General features: G+C 32.2%; 1 protein-coding gene across 1 annotated transcript in view; it reads right to left on the bottom strand.

Moving 5' to 3' along the window:
• LOC129224131 (tyrosine-protein phosphatase non-receptor type 9-like) overlaps nt 1-21,389 on the bottom strand; it is a 75,571-nt gene extending 54,182 nt beyond the window's left edge. The window contains exons 1-4 of the mRNA XM_054858547.1: nt 21,271-21,389; nt 18,594-18,652; nt 8,893-9,042; nt 6,295-6,384 (exon numbers count right to left, since the gene is read on the bottom strand). Of these exons, the coding sequence (XP_054714522.1) occupies nt 6,295-6,384; nt 8,893-9,042; nt 18,594-18,626 (273 nt within the window). The 5' untranslated portion in view covers nt 18,627-18,652; nt 21,271-21,389. The remainder of the gene's footprint in view (nt 1-6,294; nt 6,385-8,892; nt 9,043-18,593; nt 18,653-21,270) is intronic.
• Between the last annotated feature and the right edge of the window lie 222 nt (nt 21,390-21,611).

Raw genomic sequence — 21,611 nt, 5'->3', positions numbered from 1 at the left:
TCAAGACAAAATGGTTAGTAGGGATTTTTATGATCTAAAACAGGGTTTCCCAAACTTCATAGCCAGCGGACCCCTGTCATCAGATGGTACAGATACTTATTACAGGTCACTAATTACAAAGGAATATCACTGTTCAAAAAAGCGTATGTAGTTTACAATGTTTTTACCTTATTTAAAAACTCTGGAATAAAAAATGAAATTGAACCGCCGGAAATCAAGGTAACATAACAATTAAAATTTTAAATTGAACATCAAATTAATAGGGAGAGTGAGATTGCTTTAAACTGGTATAACTTTGATACATTAGGGTTAATTTTTGATAGCTAGAGTCAAATATCAGGATCAGCATTTAGACAGCTTCGGTATTTAGTTTTGGTGGCTGCATAGGTTCGAAATCCGACTTTGCATCGGTAAGATGTGGCAAATGGCAGAACAGGCTTTGTATTTTCAACGAGCGATTGGTATTTTTGGTTTTCCAGACGAAGTTAAAACTCAGGGTTAGCAGAGATTGACAAAAATTGTGAAATCTGTGAAGCCAGGTAAAAATTTTATGCACTAAACAATTTTTTCAGAGTTTGTAAGAAAATTCAGTGACAAGATTCTTGAAATAATATTGTTTTGAAAAAACTAGTCACTGAACTACTACATCAGCACAAAACTATTAGTTTACAAGACTCCCATTAATAGCAAAATAACTCAGCAAACAAAGTCATTAAATAATAATAACATAATAATAAAATGCAACAGCTGCCTTAAATTGATATAAAAATTGAAATTTCTGAAATGGGGAAATATTATACAAAATGGACATTTTGTAACACATATGTTAAAAGTTGCATTTCTTGAAACTAGAAATCTTATTGTGTGATTTATTTTGCGAGTTGTGGGACATGGAGCTCGATTAAATATGTGAATATCTTTAATATTGTAAATGAGACAGATATAATGCAAATATGTAAACACTTATTCATGATTTAAGTAATAATGCTTAGTTAATTAAGTTCAACAAATTATTTTACATAAAACATGAAATGACAAACAGTAGGGTAGAATTAAAACAAAAATGTCTTGACAATTTCTACATAGGTGTAAGCTTTTAAAATATACCAATCTAATTAGGACTCGACTGATGCATCGGGGCCGATAGTTCAAAAATTTAGCCATTGGTATCGGCAACCAATGCTAACTTGGATAGAACATCAAACCATCGGCCTTGAAAAACATCTAAATGCCAACGTATTGCCAATGTTCTTCGCGAAAAAAAATCTAATTTTTATTTATATATTTCTACCGCATGATTAAAAGTAAGTACAGCAAGAGCCCGAAATCGGACAGCAATGGAACCAACACCAGTTTTGGGTTTCGGAAAAATGACGAGTTTCGGATCACTACCGAAATTTTCACGACATTGCAGACACGTATCAAACATCAAACACTCACTTCGATGATAGTTTTAAGAATTTTCTGCTCTTAAATTGAAATAATGACAGTATGCACTAGCATGCTAGTCGAGCAAGAAACAAGGCTCAAATTTGGGGGATCAACCAATGTCGCGGGACAAAATTTCCGACAATTTTTCTTCCCGGACAGAAATTGAAAATGCCGATATTTTCTTGATTTCAGCTTACCCCTTTTAACGTAACACTAAACAAAAAAAAAAAAAAATACTTGTACATTCTTACATGTAATCTGGCAATTGATTGAAGATTAAACTGCAGCAAAAGCTCAATTATAAGAATAGGGCAGGAAACGCCGATTTCAGGGTCTGTATACTTCCTAAAATCCCTAAAAAGTCATTATTTTTCATTCTTGCTTTTAAAGCCTAATAAGACTAGTTTTTTCACTGAAATTTGAATTCATAATTTAATAGATCGTCGCCTTAAAAAAGTGGTTGCATGCTGTAATTTTATTTTCATTGTGTTTTTTTTTTCTTTTAATTTTTTTAAGAATAAAAAGGGGAAAAAAAATACATTTTTTTAACTCTACATTCAACTCCCCCCTCACCCCCACGATTATATTGTAATGAAGTAATTAAGAAAATCATTTCTTCACAGCTAATAAGGCGAGCGACTAAAGAAGGCGAAACCAAGAAATTTAATTTAGGGAATCCTAATATCGTAAAATGTTTAAAAAATTACTTAAATGCTTTTATTATTTCAAGCCAATTATATCTTTCAGATAACTCATCCAACCAAAAAACAATTATCTACTATTAATGATGATTGACAATGTTTAGCATACTCAGTATCAGGGTTGCCAGTAAATATGGGACAGGCTTCTAAGAGTGAAAGCGGGGGAGGGGGGATATATTTTAAGGTTGAGGGCAATTACTAGATATGGTGTATTTTTAGGAGTTGCTTTCCGACGTAGAACGTTTCTTCATGAAAAATTTGAGAAATTCAATCGTATCAAAGCATTAAACTTTACAAAATGTCGCCGATTAACATATAAAAATCGTTTTCATTGCAACTGCCGACGCATGCACAGGGGTATATTTCCAACATTAGTCAATGTGCAAAGAGGAAGTAATCATTGATCTGCCACCCATGCCAAAACAAAAACCAAATTGAAATGAAAATAATTTTTGCGTTTGCTGCCATATAATTTTCTTTTTGCTCTTTTTTTCACATTTTTTGCTTTACTTAATTGTTTCCTTAAAATAATGCCTCGTCCTGTGAAATATTGAAAACTAACTTCGTGCCAAATTCGTATCCTTTAACGTATTCGTACGTTATTACGTACGTTATTAAATTATACGTTAAAGGGTACGAATAAGCTAGAATACGGGACTTTAGCCGTCCCGTATGGAAGTTCCCCGGGACGCGGAACAATTTTTCAAAATACGGGACTGTCCCTTGAAATCCGGGACTTCTGGCAACCCTGCTCAGTGTATTCACGTTCAGTATACTGCTAAAAAAAATTCCGCACTTGGTGTTACAGCTGTTGTGTTATAGCGTGTTATATAGAACTGATTTTTTTGCTGTAATGAATATTAGTTATAAAGATATTCATAAGGTAAAAGTTTCATTTGAACTTTTGATTTATTATTATTATTATAATAAACTATCCAGTTTGTCTTTAAAACATGATTACAAACCATCTTTGGAAGCGTTAGGGGTAGGGATAGGATTTAGGCACGTTTCTGCGGCAATTTTTCCATAAGAAAATTCCAAATGTGCAATTTTAGGCGATTTTTGATGATGTTAGGGGGGGGGTGAGGGGGTTAAGGAACCGAAATGGAGTTCAGGGACTCCCCTAGGCCAGATTTTAGAAATTGAAGTTCCAAAAACGCAATTATAGACGATTTTCGGGAGTGTTGCGTAAAGAGGGCTATATGGTGATTTGTCCCGGAATTTTTCCTAAATTGTAGTCTTGAAAACCCGATTGCAGGCCCTAGATGGTAACTTCAGAGGAAGAAGTCCTTCTTACGTACTCAACTGCAGAACTTTTTCAATAGTAAAGTTCCAAAAATGTAACTTCAGGCCACGATAGGGGCCACTTAGGAAAGGATCGAGTTCAAAAACCGTTTCTCTGGGTCCACCTTGGCTGCGGCCTTTTTTTTTTATTATTATTTTCAATAAAAATTTTGTGCGAAAACTTTCTTAAGTTTTTCTTTTCCAAAAAACATTCGAAAGTTATGTTTTTCGATAGTAATATTTTAGATTTACATCCTTTTTTTTTGTTGTTGAAATAAAATAAATATCTAGCTAAAGTTTTGTTTTACTTTTGTTTTTACCTTTGAGCTTCTAACTACTAGTGTAATGGTGTTCCTCTTTATTACAATCCCTTAATTCCCCCTGTTTCTCCTTTTATCTTTTCTTCTATTAGAAAAATATTTCCGAGGTCCATGTATTTTTCTCTACTTTGCTGTGCAACATTTTCATCAAAAAAATAAGAAATTCAAGTGTGTTGGAGAACCTTAGCTATCAAATTTATTTATCCGTTCATTTTTTTAAAATATGACTTACCATCGGTTTCTACAACAAATACTTTTTTGTTCTTTAAAGATTTGTTTCAAACCATATTTTGGCCGTCCTTAGGTTTTTCCATCGGCATCGGTCATTTGAAACAGAAAATAATCGGCCATCGGCATCGTAAGGTGAATTGTGAAAGAAGAATACATTGACGTCTACCACGTCACCGTAGCAAAGAAGCCGAGTAGAACTTCCCCACTCATTCCTCGTGTGGATTGGCGTCACATCCTTCCTACCGTGTTTGTGTAGGAAGCGACGCCCCCCCCCCCCCCCACAGCACTTTAAAAATTCATTTAAAAATTGAGTTAAAAACCGTTTTTTGGTTTGGAACTGGTACCAATCGACCTATTTTTTAATGTTCTTTCAATTTCAGGCAGATTTAGAAATCATGCAACTTCTCCAATACATTTCTTTTTGGTGAGTCATTTTAAAGCTAGGAATAAAAAAACAAATACTCAACTTCAAAAGTGCATTCCGTCCTGACATTGTTTACGGAAAGGAAAATTGCAGAAAAGAACGAAAAATTATGCTGGGGAAGGGGGGACTTTACAAATCAATATTTAAACTGGTTAACAAGTAACAGGATAATACTATACAAATAAAAGTTAAATTATATTTTCAAACTTATATCGTAACAGCAAATGAATTGTATACATATACACTTATGTACAAATAAAAAAGGTTGAAAACTCAAAGAAACACTTTTATAGACTATGATAACAGACTTAATAGGCTTAACAAAAATATAGCCTGGAGCAAAGGAGAGCCAGAGGGAACACGATTCAGTTGTTTAAATTTATCAAAATGGAAGATGTTAACAGGTTAAATTTTCTCACGGAAAGCAAGACAAGGGGACATTGGGGGGGGGGGGGGGGGGGGGTTAAGCTATTCAAATCTCAGGCTAACCTGTAAATTACGAAAAATTACTTCTTTAGTAGGGTCGTGGGCACTTGGAACAGCTTACAGGAAGAGGTGGTAAGGAGTAAAGGGGTGGATAGCTTTAAGATGGCCATTGATCTTCATTGGGGACTTATAAACTGACTAGGATCAGCCTAGCTGCAACCAGAGCCTGCTGCTGGTCTTCACTTTTGTATTTGTATTTGTATAATACTTTGAAATTAACACTTGTACTTCCAGTCTAGTATAACTCTTTTAAAACAGAAGAATTTCTTTCTGGAATGTAGGAACATTTTTGAACTATGCCTCTTAGTTTGCATAGGTAAAATAATCTTACTCAACACAGTCAAAAATTAATGATTATACTCAAAAACTTAGTTTTTTTTTTTTTTTTTTTTGGTGAATTGAAACACGAAACTGAATAGGGTAACAACAACAGTAACAGACAAGGGCCCAGTAACAGACAGTTATAAGTTTGGATTAAAATAATAAGCCTTTTAGGGGAGTAAAACCCATGTTGCTGCGATCCATGAATACAGTGCAACCATCTACTGTCATCAGAGTGAATTTTATGAGCCAGTGGGTATTTACAAGGCAGTGGTAGAAGGTTATGAACAGCCACCACGAGATCAGCAGGTGTTTCAAGTTCATTTGAATTTAATAAGGCTTTAGTTCTAAAAATAAAGAACTTTTGCACATTATGAAGAGAAAAAGCAAATTTTGTCTAGTACTCATCCTTTCCTCATCCTGTCTGTTGCTGGGGGTCGGACTTTTTTCCAATATTCAACAAATAAAAGTAGAATTAAATAATTCAGAGGACCCAGAAGCAGCCAAATGTTAGACGAGATGTAGTTAAATGTGAGAAAAATAATTTAGAAAGTCTAAATACATCAAAAGGCTCAGAAAATTAAATTAATCTGACAGCAATGTCTGTATTAGCAATTAGGGTCAGCCGTTACCCTAATTGCTAATACAAAAAGTTGGACCAAACTTTTGTCCAACATATGAGGCAGAGAGAAGCAAAGGGATGTAAGTGGACCTTTTCAATTTTTGAGTAAAACACGTTTAAAGATAACGCTCCAGATAGGCTTTCACTGAAATTTTTTTCTAAATCATGCTGTACAGCAGCACCTACCAGGGCTACTAGTCTCATCTCTTGCCCCAAGACATAGGAGAGGTTCACCTACCATGTGTACTGGTTGTCTCCAAATTTTGAATTTTGCCACTTACATCCCTTTGCTTCTCACTGCCTCATTTATAAACAAAAAAATTTAGACCCAATTCCTATATTTTTGTATCAATTCATTTTATCAACAAAATGCTCTTGAAATTACGGCAAATTTTAAATGTCTTCTGAAAGGGATTCTAGCTAAAAAGAAGTAAAATAGGACAAAAAAAAAAAAAAAAAAAAGCCTGTACTTACCAATACAGTAAATTTCCCTGTTTCCAGTTCTTTTTTTAAAGCATCACTAGTGGGATCAAACCTAACTAAACCTTCACGCCTTCTTGTAACCTAAAAATACATGTATATATTAAACATACTTCATAAGCTGCATTTCAAATTCATTCCCTCATATCCATTTAAGATCGTATAGAAGAAAAAACAGCTTTACAAACATACATTTTCATAACCAGCAAGAATACAACAGATTTTTTCTTCCCTTTTCTTTCTTTTTTTCATGAGAAACGAGCTGATGTGTGCATCACATGACTTCCTTTTACTCCAATTTAATGTCATTTCCCCATTATTCGCTATTTTAATGTGATTCAATATTTATTCTCTAAATATCACCAACAATGGCCAAATTGAAACCAAAAAAAAAAAAAAAAACTCCGCCAAATTTGTCGCCAAGTTGGCGACAAAACTTGGCGACCAAAAGACTGGCGATATATCGCCAAGTGTCCGACAAATTATAACGCCACTTGAGTTTACATCGAAATTAACAATGATTTCCCCCCAAAAAGGTGCCCCTTAGGAACATCCGAAAGCAACCAAAAGGGGAGGTGCACAACTAGACCCCACTACGAGTCTATGTACCAAATTTCAACTTTCTAGGACATACCATTTTTGAGTTATGCGAGATACATACGCACATACGCACATACACACATACGCACATACATACAGACGTCATGAGAAAAGTCGTTGTAATTACCTCGGTGATGGTCAAAATGGATATTTCGCGTGTCTATACATTCTTAGGCACTTTTCCGCATGTGGTCGAATCGAAAAAAAAACTCAACATTCATTTGGGGGTGAGCAAAATGGAAATTAAGGGCGATTTTTGAGTGAAAATTTTTTCGCGAATACAATACTTCCTTTTTTGTAAAAGGAAGTAAAAAGAATGAGTCATTTTTAAAAACAAGAATAATGGGAAAAAACTGAACAAAAGAGTTCAAGCACTAAGAAACCTTTTCAAGGTTTTCAAGCACTAGAAAATAAACTTTTTTTCCCAAGCACTTTTCAAGGTTTTTCAAAGGTGTATGAACCCTGCTATTGCATTTTAGCTTTCTTGTACAAGCATGCTTATTAGGTTTCCACTGAAAATAAAAGAGGGAAAAAATCATATTCCAGAATTTCCCCATTGTTAGTAGAGTGTCAGATGTGTTTCTTCAAATATCTCAAAAACTTATTTCTTGAGATACGGCGCTTTATCTTCTCATGGCAGTATAGAATAGTAAAATCTTTACTGATATAAGTAAAAGTCAAGTTGAAACTTAAAATTGAATTCCATATATCAACAGTTACAATCTTCATAACTTTACGAATACATGTAATATAAAATTGTAGCTAGAAGTTATAAAGGAAATTCATTTTGCAAGTTTGGTGATAATGCAAATGTGAACTCTAATTGAAAAATACAATTATTTTCAAAATAAAACACAATTATCCACAAACTTGAGGACAAAAGTTATCACCTAACCAGCTGCGTTACTCGGCTTTGCATGGTCCAACTAGAATATAAAAGTTGTGACAAGTGACGTATGTTCAAAAATCAAATTTGAACAAACAAAAAGTAAAATTTTGCAGCAGATTGCAGAAAAATGACTAAAAGGTATACATTTTAAATCTCCTGATTACAGAAAAGTCTTTAAAACAAAAGCTAGACTTTTATTTGTTCATATTCGAGAAAAAAAATGGCAGCAGACCTTTCTTCTCAATGATTTTCTTCACGCTACACATTTTAATAAAAACATTGTAATAGAAAGTTGAGATGAAGCACTGAATAATAAATTGAATGGAGGAAAGCGTTCAAAAAATAGGAATTGTATGTTGAAATCTATTTATCATATAATTAATGGTTTTTAATTGATATCATCGCTAATTAAGTTACATAGCCAAACATAAAGACGGGAAAATTACGAATCTATCGATACCTGGCTCGATGGTCAGCTCATTGGTGCTCGGGAGAAGTAACTTGGACGTACATACATAGGTACATACGCTCAGTTTTTATTTATAAAAGATACTTTTCTTCTAAATTTATAACAATAAAATTCACTTGTTTAAAAAAAACATGAAATGTTGCCTTATAACAAATTTTGCAAGTAAATTTCTCTAATACATTCCATACTCTTTAAAGTTCAAAGTTTCAAGTCAAACAAAAAAACGATGAAAGGTTGCCATTGATGGATGCATGAGGAAATACTGGAGTTCAGCATCCCTTGCGGGCAATACATAGTTTTCCAGTTTCCTCGATCAACAAGGAAATTTCATAAACTGTCACAGCCAGAAAAGAAGCATAAGCGTTAAAAAGTGCGACCGTAGTTTTACTCAACATCTGACCTGTATTAACAATTTAACTACCAGTAAAATTTTAATGAATACAGCAAATATTAAAGAAGAAAAGAATCGATTTTCATTCTATTTCAGTAATCTTATATCTGAGGTTACCAATAATTATTGATAATATTACTTTTTAAAAACTTTGAACAAAAAAAAAAAACTTCCATTCTACAACTGAATTACTACTGATTGAAGAAACAACCGAACATTAATATAAAATGAATAAAAGATTACCTCATGTGACTCAAATAATGCAGCAGCTCTACAGATATCAAATTTTCTAGCCATCATAAATTTGATGGCAGTTGATTTCGTCCAAGACTTCCTATCTCCATTGTTGTGCAGCTGTAATTCTTTTACAATTGCTATAAATTCTTGAACAGCCTGCAGAATAAATAAATAAATCAAGGTTAACCCTATAGTATAACATTCTAAAAATCACAAAAACTGAAAATAAGAAGAAACATTTAAACTATATGAAGTCAAAACTTTTTACGGGGTTTGCTGATATATATCAGTCGATATATATCATGATATATATCACGATATACATCCAATATTTATATTGATATTTATTTTTTCAACTACTGTATTTTCAGTATAAAAATTATATTAATCATGTAGTAATATTGTTCATTTATTATTAAAAATAACCAAAAAGTTATGTATTGTATTTTATGATGTATGTACATCATTGTTACATCATTAATGTAACAAAGTAATATAAGATTCCTTTTTTATTTTATAACCATAAAATTATTAGTAATGTAACAATTTTCATTCATATTAAAAGTGCCTGGTTGAAATGTTAAAACGTTGGTCAGAAAAAAAGAAAATGTCTTATGATTGTGCATCGACTAATGCATATTTTTTCCTTCTGAATCATATAACCGTATAAAAGTGGCTAAAAGAAGAAAAATAAGGAAAACAGCTAATGCTCAATCAACTCCATTGAAGTTGATAAAAATGTTAAATGAAATATTAGATATAAATAATGAAAGAAACCTTAGTTTTAAGTCTACAATAAAGAAAATTAGTAATCTGAGGATGCACTTACCATTTTGAAGACTTTAGTTTTTACTGATTGAAAATATCAGATATGTATCAAAATATCCAATATATATATCAAAATATCATATTTTCGAAATGTCATATTTTTGAAACCTGCCTTTTTATAATGTCACCGTTAGAATTACACAAAAAGAAATTATAAACAGACTAACTACATGTCTTTTCTGGCCACATACTTTTTCAGAAAAATATTAACATTTTAACATAATTTAGAAGAAAGTGTGTTCTAACAAATTAAAAGCCAGTGGGACATAGAAGTCCAATTCTACAGCTCACGAAATTGTCGGATGGCTATGAACATTGGTTTCTGTTTGGGAGCTTAACCAAAATACAAAGAAATGAGGTGATGCAAAGCTAACATCGATGGAAACATTTTAAAAAAATATGCAAATAAATTTTTAAATATCTGCTGTTGGATGATGTGGTTTGCCCAATTACTCTTCTTGCCAATTTAAGTTTTTAAGTAATTCTACTTCAAGCTTTCTTATAAGTTAACATCAATCTTTATTTCCCAATAAATTCAAGATCTATCAGTGGAAACTGATAAATTTATAACAGGAAAGCAGTGCCAATCGCCACACTGATCTCTCAAATGTAAAATGAAGTGGCATTATTACTATTCAACTTCTTTCATTATAAATTTCAATAAAAATATTTGAATAAAATTTGTAATTCACTCTTTTTTGAATATTTATAGCCCTCCAATTACTACACTAAATTTTGATTGGACATCGGGAAGCTAAAAGTTCATTTGTGAAGTTCATACTCATATAGAAATTTGGTAAGACCTTATTTGGAGTATGCTGTTCAGTTTTGGTCTCCTTATCTTAAGAAAGATATTAATGTATTGGAAAGGGTTCAAAGGCGGGCTAATAGGCTAGTAAATGGACTTTCTCATTTAGACTATGATTCCAGGCTTAGAAGGCTAAAAATGTACAGTCTTGAGCAAAGAAGAGACCGAGGGGACATGATTCAGTTGTTAAAATTTATTAAAATGAAAGATGTTACGGGGCTAAAATTTAGCACTGAAAACAGGACAAGGAGTCATTGTTTTAAGCTATTTAAATCTTAGGCTAACATGGATATAGGGAAAAATTATTATTTTAGCAGTATAGTAGAACCTTGGCATAGCTTACCCGAAGAGGTGGTAATGAGCAAGGGAGTAGATAGTTTTAAGAGGGCCATTGATCTTCACTGGGGATTGCAAATTGACTAAGACCAGTCTAGCTGGGCCCAGAGCCTGTTCCTGGTTGTCACTTTTGTATTTGTATTTGTTTTAAGCAGGAGTGTGCAGTGTTGGCCGGATTGGACCCAATGGGTTTTTTGAAAAAAAACCCATTATTTAGCCCACTTTTAGGGAGCTTTTTAAAACTTTCTGACAAGTTTTTAAAAAAATTAATTAATTAAAAAATGTTCACAATTTAAACTTCTTTTTTATTTGGTCTTCACCACAGACAATTCACATAAAAAATGAATTTTGAACTTTAATAGTATTTCTTAACTCTTAACAGCATTAAAAAAATACTTCAAAGATTTTAAATAAATATATTTAACTTTTTTCTTTAACTGGGCAATAAATAACTCAAATTATGTTGGCTAAGTCCTGTCATGTCTGATTTTCTCAATATTTGTAGATTGTACAGAGGAAACTATACTCTATCTAAAAGGCTTTCATGTGAATTATTTTCTGCAAACCAACACATCACAAATCTCAAAAAGACAAGGCATATTTTTTAGAAATTAACAGGTTTTACAAACGGTCGGACAGAAAACAGAATAGGATCAGGGGCGCGCCAAGCCTGATCGGCGCCGTCGTGCGAATGTCTTTTGAGCGCCTTTATGCTCTGGCGTTCGAGGAAAATATAGTTACCACCTGGTGGGAGGTTTTGTAGACATATATCAAAACGGAAAAAAATACGTTTGGCATTTAGTTTATACAAAAAAAAAGTATAAATATTTAATTTCGAAATATGGCGTACGTTTTTGCTTCATATCTCGAAATTATCTTGAGTTCAGCAGCTCCTCTGATATATGCTAATGCGTTTTGAAAGAAGAAAATATATTAATATCTAAGTTAAAGCCACTTTGAATATCCATCTAATCTCTTTTAATAAGAGGGGTCCGGGGGGGGGGGGGGTAATTTTTAAATATGTAGTTTGAAAAACGCAATTTTAGACGGTCTTTGGTGGTGTTATGGGGGAAAAGGGTACAAGGCGACCTGCGGAAATTTATAGAAGTTATAGCCTTAAAACATGATTGTATATTTCATATCTATAGACGTTAAAATAAGGAATGGAACTCTGAGATTCTACCCGATCGTTTTTTTTTTTCTTTGAAAAATAGATAGAAATCAATTCCTCTTTTCTCTCCACCAATTTTTCGAAATTGAACAAAAACGCAATTAAAGACACTTTGAAGATTTTTACAGGAAGGAAATTCTGGAGCCCTCCCCCCCCCTGAAATTTTTTCCAAAATTAAAGTCCTAAAAACCAAATCATTATTCTATGATATTAGGAGTGGTTCAGAGGCTAACTTAGGTTTTTCAAAAGACCTATGAAAAATGTAAGTTTTGATGATATTTAAGGAAGGAGGTTCGGAGGCCTTTGCGCGAATAATTTCTGAAAATGAAGTCTTAAAAGCATGATTGTAAGACCATATTTGGTGACATTAGGGCCGGCATTCTATCGAAATTGAAGCTCTAAAAACGTAATTTCAGTGATTTTCAAGCGATGTCATTTCGGATTCGAGAGCTGTCTCGAAATTTTGTGAAATTAAAGATATGGAAACGAAATTTGATATGTTCCGTAATGCTTTTAGCGGAGTGGGGGGGGGGGGAGCTATTCGGCAGAGTAGGATTTTGAAAACTTTCTTATTTTCAGGCGAACTAAAAAAAAAAGAAAAGAAATAGGACGGAGGGAGAGCAGCAAACCAATTTGTGAATAGTAAAGTTTTAACCCAACATCATCATTTTTTCCTTAGTAAAATCACTTTGTTGGACGCGTTCCCCCCCCCCCCCCTTCAGAAGTAAATATTTTTGAAATACATTCAACTAAGCATTCTGGAGGGGAGGGGCACGGGGCGGTGCAACCAAAGGGGTGTCCTCTGGACCCCCCCCCCCCTCTGGCTGCACCACGAAACAGGAGGTGACTGATTATATTTCTGAATTAAAGGATAATATTGCAGAAGATATTCTGCTTTAAAATCTGAAACTGAAACTAGTCGTTAAAACGAATACTTCCAACTTACGAAATCGTTAAAAAGGCATTAAATATAATGTCTAAAACAAACACGTTGTCCAAAGCTCTTTCTTAAATTTAATACACAAATAGTTGAAGAAAAAGGGGATGGAGGAATTGAGTAATTATGGTCAAGTCGTTACAATGTAGCGACAGGAACTGTGAAAAAAAATTCCCTGACTTTTCCCTGATTAAGTTCACCAAATTTCCCTTATTTACGTTACTAATAATAATGGTTTTCTTTCTTTGCTCTACTTGAAATCCATTGTATGTTTGTATAAAGTGCAGTATTTTAAACGTTTTAAGTTGTGTAACTAAAGATATATTTTAAAAAGATGCTACTTTTTTAATAAAATGGTTAAAAAAAACATATTAAGTCAATTTTTTGGGGAGAAAAAACCTACAAAACAGTATAATAAATTTTTCTACAATGGAAATATTATAGAAATTTTTTTAAAAAAATACTTTGCTTCCAGAAATCACTTAGCATAAGAATTTTAAGAAACTATTAAAATCTCTTAAAAACATATGTGTATTTATGATATTACTAAAAAGTAATTGAAATTATTTTGAACTAAGTTCTCAAACAGTATAATAATTGTTGCAAGAATAACAAGTAATAGTGAAAGAATAGAAGTACTGTAGTTATTCTTACATAAATAATTGATATATTTATGCAAAACAGATGAAACCATTTGACATCCATTCATAGGGAGCTTTTCTCTAATCAAAAACATAGGTTTTAATGAATGAATACAGCATTTTAACAATAAAAAAATAAATATATTTACTTAAGTACACAAGTTAACTCTATTTCAAATGATTTCAGTATGTAACGAAAAAAAATCTTAGATTGCTTTTGTAACAAAAAACTTTAAACTGCAAGAAGAAAAAAAAAAGCAATTAGTTAATTTCAAAATATATAAAAGAAGTATACAACTTGGTTATAAAATTAAAGAATCACTTAAGTCTGAAGAAAAGAAAAACCTTTATAATCTGCGGTGACAACAAATAGTATAACGGCAAGTTTTTTTAACTGAAAGTTCAATTTTAGCAATTTAATTAAAAACGCGAAGAAGTAATAACTTTTAAGCTTTTATAGTATTAATTCAAAAACCGAAGATTTCTTCTTGAAATCGTGATTGCAATACGCTAATTACTTCGAGACAATGAAATAAAGGCAAAGGAGCTAAGGCATTAATGAAGGCTTCCTCTTTGCCTGTATGGTTGTTTATTTTACATAGCATTGAAAGCGTAAAAGGAAATTTCAAGCTAGGTAAAATAAACAACCTAAAAGACACTGAAGCAATCTTAGGAAGTTCATCCCGTTGTTAATAAGTAAGATTCAATACTTTGACGTAGAGGAAAAAAGACGCACAAATATACGGCAGTGTATAATCACACCTCATTAATTTTACTTTCTTTTTGAACAGATAATTGGCGGAAAATGCGTAGGGAATTAGAGTACTTAATTTTGTAAAGCAAAAAAAAATTTTTTTTTCTTCATAAAATCAATTTTTCCTGATTTTTTGTTATTTTTTCGAAATTCCCTGACTTTTCCCTGATTAATAAAGTTCCCTGACTTTTCTCTGATCTTTCGCCACCCTGCGTTACTTTTCGGAATTGAAAGTTAATCTAAATTATTGTCTGCAAAAAATGCATATTACGCACAAATAAATAATATGCTAATGTGCTTACCGTGTTTTTTAATGTATGAAAACATGATAGAGTGGAATTACCAAAGACAGTAGTTAAAAATCATAAAAAGACATATTGCACAAATTATAACATATTCACCGCAAGAACAAAAATGAGGAATAGTAAATTTCTTGCGCTGCTTTGTATGCTCAACCTTGTGAAATTATAGACATACCGAAATAACATTCATAGCTCCACATATGAAGAAAAATGCTGATGTATGCATTAATTAGCATCACGTGTTTTCAGTGTAAAAGATTGCGCTTCTGAATAGCATATTCAGACACAACAAGGCATCCCCCCCCCCTTATAGATAGGCAGCAAGGAGGATTGTTTGTTTTAATGAGCAGTATAATTTCACAGGTACTTTAATAGAAAAATGAAAAGCTCAATTTTATTTGTTTGTTTGGAGATTTTTTTTCTCTCATTTGGAGCATTGATTCATAGAGCTCGGCGCCTTTTTGGCTCTGGCGCCGTCGTGCCCCGCACGACCTTGCACATAGGGACGGCGCGGCCCTGAATAGGATGTACAGTATTTTCATTATCTTACGAAAAAGTTTAATATTTGTTACTCTGCACACAGAAATAGAAAAACAGGCAACATAAAATTCAAAGAAATGTCTTGATTAAGCTGGAATTCAGTAAAAAAAGATTTAAACTACTTGAGGTTCTACAGTAGTTTTGCATAGCAACTTTTGGTAATCATGGAAACTAAAAAATCTGAAACTTCACCTTTCTTGGGTTTTGTCGTCTTTTATACTTTTCTTCAGAAAACACTGAATTTTAACTAGTTTTTCAGCTTTTTTGCGCTTTGTCCATATACTTACGCTATAATATGCTATAAGTACTAAAGACTAAAAAAACCCACATTTCTTTTAAATACCCCGCTTTGGTTTTTTCGGGTTTTATTTAAAAAAACCCAAAAAACCCTGGGTCCATGGGCTTTTTTTAAAAAAACGGGTTTTTGCCAACCCTGGGACTGCGGCGTCGGAGAGAAAATAACATACTCCAGGAATTTTAGAGCCTTTAACTCTGACTCTTTTACCCGAAAATAAATCAGACTCCAACTCTGCAAGCACTAGCAGAGTTGTGGACTTGGAGGGAAAATAACAGACTCCGACTCTTGGAATTTTTAATCTTAGACTCCAATACCCTAAAATCAGTTTGACTCTAGCTCCATGACTCTGAATTTGTAGCATAGGTATTAAACAATAAATAAAAAATAATAATAAATGCACAGTCAATTTCCAAATATTCATATAAGTGAAGGTCAGCTGATTGATTTTGACTTCTGAAGCACTTCCAACAGGGTTCATACTCTATTTGGATGAAAAAATTCCATGACTTTTCCAAGACTTTTCATGACTTCAACGAAAATTTTCATGACCTCGTTACACAAAGAGAATAGCACTGTTTAATCTCAAACTTGGTAATATTTGGAAATGAGCATTAGCAAAAGGTCTATATGAATGCCACATAGCCTCATCGAAGCACTTATTCGCAATGGAAAAAATTGCGCACACTTAAAAAACTAAACTATTCTTATTTTTTTTCATCATATAAATTTAAGTAAAGCAAAAATGCCGTGAAGCGAATATGATAATGCTTAAATGTCTGATGTTTTCTTTTTCACAGGCAGAATGATAATGAATGAGACAAAGGTTGAATGAGTCATCACTTAAGTTTCAATAAATTTGCTTCAAAAGTTACCTTTTGGTGTCAACAGTACCTTTAATCCTCCACGTAACTTGACAGTATTTTGGTTCTTTAAAGTAAATACACATAGTTTAGATCTTTATGTTTCTAAACCAGATCTTGTTTGAAAAAAACATTCAGTAATGAATCAATCTTCTGATTCAAAAGCATATTTGTTTGCTTTTGTCGGATGTCTTTTCATCCATAAGCTCATTATTTTTGCATTGAAAAAGGCGTTCCCTGTAACGCCGAAACACGTGTCTGCGGTTATTTACAAATTTGTGCTTCTACTTACGTTGTTTGTTCTGACTTTACTATTCAGCACAAAGGTATTTATTTATCTTAATATTTGTTTTGTTTACAAATTTGCATATTTTCAAATGCATATAAATTATTAGGTTCAGAAATTCCAGAACACGTTTAGTTCCCGACATTGAACGTAGCAATGGGTCGCATGGATTAGTTTTGCAGGCCGTATGTTGGGCGCTACTGTTTTAGAGCATTAGAATTCCTCTTTTTCTGTATTCTATCGCCTGACTAAATATCCTTATTTTCTCAAACCTTCAACAAATTAAGATAAACTCTGATAAATTTAATAAAAAAGTTTTTACGAGTGATGAAATCAAACTCGCAAGCAATTGAATTGCTTTTTTTTGTGTGAGCGTGGCAAAACTAAGAACGTGAAATTTTTCTACTACACAATATGAAACATAAGAAGTGTTGAAAATAACAGAAAATTCAAAATAAATGATGTCCAGGCAGTAAATTCACATCGCAAAAAATGGCAAGCGGCAGCAACAGAAGTGCATGCAATGAGATTTCAAAATTAAGATTTGATTTTTGAATCGTTCAATTTTCCACTTTTAATAGGTTTTATGTGCTATACTGTTAAATCACTCAAGATTTCTAATGCTCCTTTAGCTACTGTTCCTTTCTCTTTGTCCAAGACATTTTTTCATGACTTGAAATAAATTTCCATGACTTTCAATGAAAATTTCAATTTTCCATGACTTTTCCAGGTCTGAAATTCTGTTATTTTTTTTCCATGACTTTCCAGGATTTCCATGACCCGTACGAACCCTGTTCCAAATCATAAAAAGTGATTGGACACAAGAAAAAAAAACAACAATCATGATTTTACTGAAAACAAAGGTGTAAATTTAGTGAGAAAAGTTCGAATACAAAAGGGATTTAAAAATATATGTACGGATTTCTTAAATTAAGCCAGTATAGGACTCGAAACTTGAAGTTCAGAAATCTGCCATGTTTTAAAACTTTACTTTCTTTTACAAATCAAACTTCTAGGTTTGGAAATAAAATGCTTCAAAGGAGGAAGTTTCATTCCTCTTATTATTAACAATTAACGTTTTTTGCAGCAGGTAAAAATTTAGAAAGTTCATAGAAAAATCAGGAATGTTCTACAGCATTTTTTGGGATACAAAAACCGGCATACAATATTGATGAACACGCAAAAGCTGTTCAGGAAAATTTTTCAAAATTTGCAGACAGTTTTGATATTTTTTAAATTTTCTTTCTTCATCCAGTTTTTTTTTTGTCTTCATTTTGTTGATTGTGTGTCAATAACTTCTGTTGTATAAAAATAGCACATTTATTAATCATGATATTTTAGTCCATAGTGGAGTTCTACTCGCATATATAGCTGCTTCACGTTTTTGCTATTAGTGAAGCAGGATTCAGTTAGTGCACTGCATTTTTTCAGAGGAAATTTTAAAGAAATTATTTGAGTTCAGACAATGGAACATTTTATCAAGGTCTGTGAACTTATTTCATTTTTGAGATCAAAATCATTTTACCGTGGGGATTTTTTTTTTAATTTTTGAATTCTAATCAGTGAAAAATCTCTTTTTCTGAACGTACAGTAGTCTTGGTATAAATTCTGTGAGATACTTACATAGTTCATTAGGAAGTTTGGGATAAGCGATCAAAATTTGGAAGTCTTCAAAACAAATCGGGAAAGTTATCAACTGTTATAGAAGTACACCACTGTATAAGCAAATTCATATTTATTGCCTACATTGTTTTTGAGTTGAAAGAAAATACTCAACTACTTTCATTTTAGTGTATACGTTTCTAAAAAAAGAAAAAGAAAAGCGAATATAGAAAATGGTATGTGCCAGGCATTGTAAAAAAATTCACATATAATTCCAATTTTAGGCTGGAAAGAAAAAGAACGTTACTCTGAATAGGTAAGTGAAGAAAAAAAAAATTTCTTACTTCCTCCTCTGCTTCTGTCAAAGATTCTGCCATAGTGATACAGAAAGTCACAAAATGATCTGAAAAATTTAACAATAATGTACCTGATATAATTATTCAAATTATATACACACAAAACTTTGTACAAAGAAATGAGTAAAATAAGACATCCTGTACAACAGTACAAAATTATAGCATTAAAAAGAGAGATGTTTGTTGAGTTTTCAACACTTTTAAAACTCTTATTTGTACTGTTCAATGCGCCTTATTTTACTCAAACAAAGGTCATGCGATTTAAAGTTGTAATTATAATAAAATACAGTTCTAGAACAGTTTAATTCTGTTTTAAACACATGTTTGTCAAAGCTTGACTAGCAATTAGGGCATTCTATGGTATTTTTGACATTTATGTAGAGTCCGTAATGTGACCTTTTTTTGCCATAACTTTTTAATATTTTAATTTGAGCTGGTGTGTTGGTAGGAAAAGATCAAAATAAAATAATATGCTAATCAAACGGTAAATTAAAAAGCTATGGCAAAAAAAGGTCACGTTACGGACTCTACATAATGTTAAAAATACCGTGGAATGCCCCAATTGCAATTTGAATTGAATTTTTCGAAATGTGCGATTTACATACAAAACATGAATACATAGCAACCCTGAGGACAAATTGTTTTGTAGCATTATGAAAGTTTTCAAAATGGAGCAATCAGGGTTGGCCGGATTGGACCCAGTGGTTTTTTTTTGAAAAAACCCATTAAAAAAACCCATTGTTTAGCCCACTTTTGGGTTTTTTAAAATTTTCCGAGAAGTTTCTTAAAAATTAATTAATTTAAATACTTTCACAATTTAAACTTCTTTTTTATTTGTTCTTCACCACAGACAATGGATATAAAAAATGAATTTTGAACTTTCATAGTATTTCTTAACTCTTAACAGCACTAAAAAAAACACTTCAAAGATTTTAAATAAATATATTTAACTTTTTTCTTTAACTGGTCAATAAATAACTCAAATTATCTTGACTAAGTCCTGTCACGTCTGATTTTCTCAATATTTGTAGACTATACAGAGGAAACTACTCTAGCTAGCTAAAAGGCATTCATGTGAATTATTTTCTGCAAACCAACACGTCACAAATCTCGAATAAACAAGGTATATATTTTTTAGAAATTAACAGGTTTTCAACCGGTCGGACAGAAAACAGAAAAGGATGTACAGTATTTTCATTATCTTACGAAAAAGTTTAATATTTGTTACTCTGTACACAGAAATAGAAAAACAGGCAATATAAAACTCAAAGAAATGTCTTGATTAAGCTGGAATTCAGTAAAAAGGGATTTAAACTACTTGAGGTTCTACAGTAGTTTTGCATAACAAAATGAAATACAATAAAGTAAAATGCAAAAAAAAAATGTAGTAATTACAAAACGAACAATAGATTTTATCACTCGAGAAGTAACTCTGCCTTAGATGTCGATAATCAACGAAACTAAAAAAATCAGAAACTTCGCCATTTTGGGTTTTGTTGTCTTTTTTACTTTTTTTCAGAAAACGCTGAATTTTCCAGCTTTTTTTACCCCAAGACAATTTTTGTGCTTTGTCCATATAGTTACGATACAATATGCTACTACCCCACATTTTCCCTAAAAAAAGACAAAAAAAAACACATTTCTTTTAAAAAACCCAGCTTTAGTTGGGTTTTATTGAAAAAAAACCCAAAAAACCCTGGGTCTATGGGCTTTTTTTAAAAAAAAACCGGGGTTTTTGCCAACCCTGGGAGCAATTACTGTAAAAACACTTATCTTTGCACGAGCTACAATTTTTATGAAAATAAAAATTGATGATTTTGTGAGCTGGGAATTTCGCAAATTTAAAATGAACAGAATTGAAAGAAAAAATAATTAGAGGAAAAAATATTTCCCGAGACTGATTACAAGGAGCTCGCGAAAACCACGAAAAATAAAGCCTAACAAAAATAAATGCATGTACAGGCCTTTACATAGGCCAAAATTCAGCAACCACACGAAAATATTTGTTTTGAAATATTTCTTCATATATTTCATCATCATTCAATACACACCAATACATATGCTCAATGTTGAGTTCAGTTTAAAAAAATACGTGACAAAAATGTTGTCATCAAACCTGGCACTTGGACTACAATTTCAGATAGCAAAAAAATAATAATTAATAAATACAACAACAGATACTACCAACTATTTAAATATGTATTTTTATTTTTCATGTTGTTACAAACATTTAATTTTAATAACAACCTACATAAGTGACAAAAGACTCCTTTGATCCATTAATTTATCATAGCGAATAAAATTTGCTGTCTTAGGACTGCTATATAGTACTAATTAAAAACATCTAACTCGTACCACTTACCGGTTTTTTAATCCATTGCTACGAATCAAAACAAGAAAGTCAAAAATAGTAAAAAATAAGAAAGGCGAAAAGATGAATCATATAATTTTCTGTTTAACAATGTTTACTTAATTTAGTTCAGATGGCAACTGTTTTGGGAACAATCTATGCAGTAATACTTGGTAAATAAAATCTTACAGACATAATTAAAAAAGACAACACAGATATTTTAGTTACGGATGACTTATGAAACAAGTTTTTATTTACAACAGACAAATTTGACAAACGACACAAATTAAACCTGAAAATAACCGAGTAACTTACCAAACCAATCACAACATTTCGCTTTATTTAAATAATGTCAATGTGAAATCAGAAAATATAATTCTTTTTAAATGTCACAAAAATTATACGAGAAACAAGCAGTACAAATGTTTGTGAAGGCGGAGTTGTAAAAGTACTGACAGTTGGAGGAGTAACTATCGACTGAGGAGATACGATTTTCTGAGGAGTACCAATTAAAGCGATTTAACTTTGGAAGGCTGCTTCCAAACGAGAGAAAACGTTTTTCCTCGGTCGAAAATCCAACAATAGTTACTTTAATGAACTTCATGACGTCACCACAGGTATTTAAGCTGTTTACCACGCACCACAGACGGTCATTA

This window comes from Uloborus diversus, chromosome 6 (genome assembly GCF_026930045.1).
Source record: "Uloborus diversus isolate 005 chromosome 6, Udiv.v.3.1, whole genome shotgun sequence".
In the NCBI taxonomy this organism is placed as follows: Eukaryota; Metazoa; Arthropoda; class Arachnida; order Araneae; family Uloboridae; genus Uloborus; species Uloborus diversus.
Note: the sequence above shows the minus strand (reverse complement) of the source record. Positions and strands in the feature narration are given on the sequence as shown.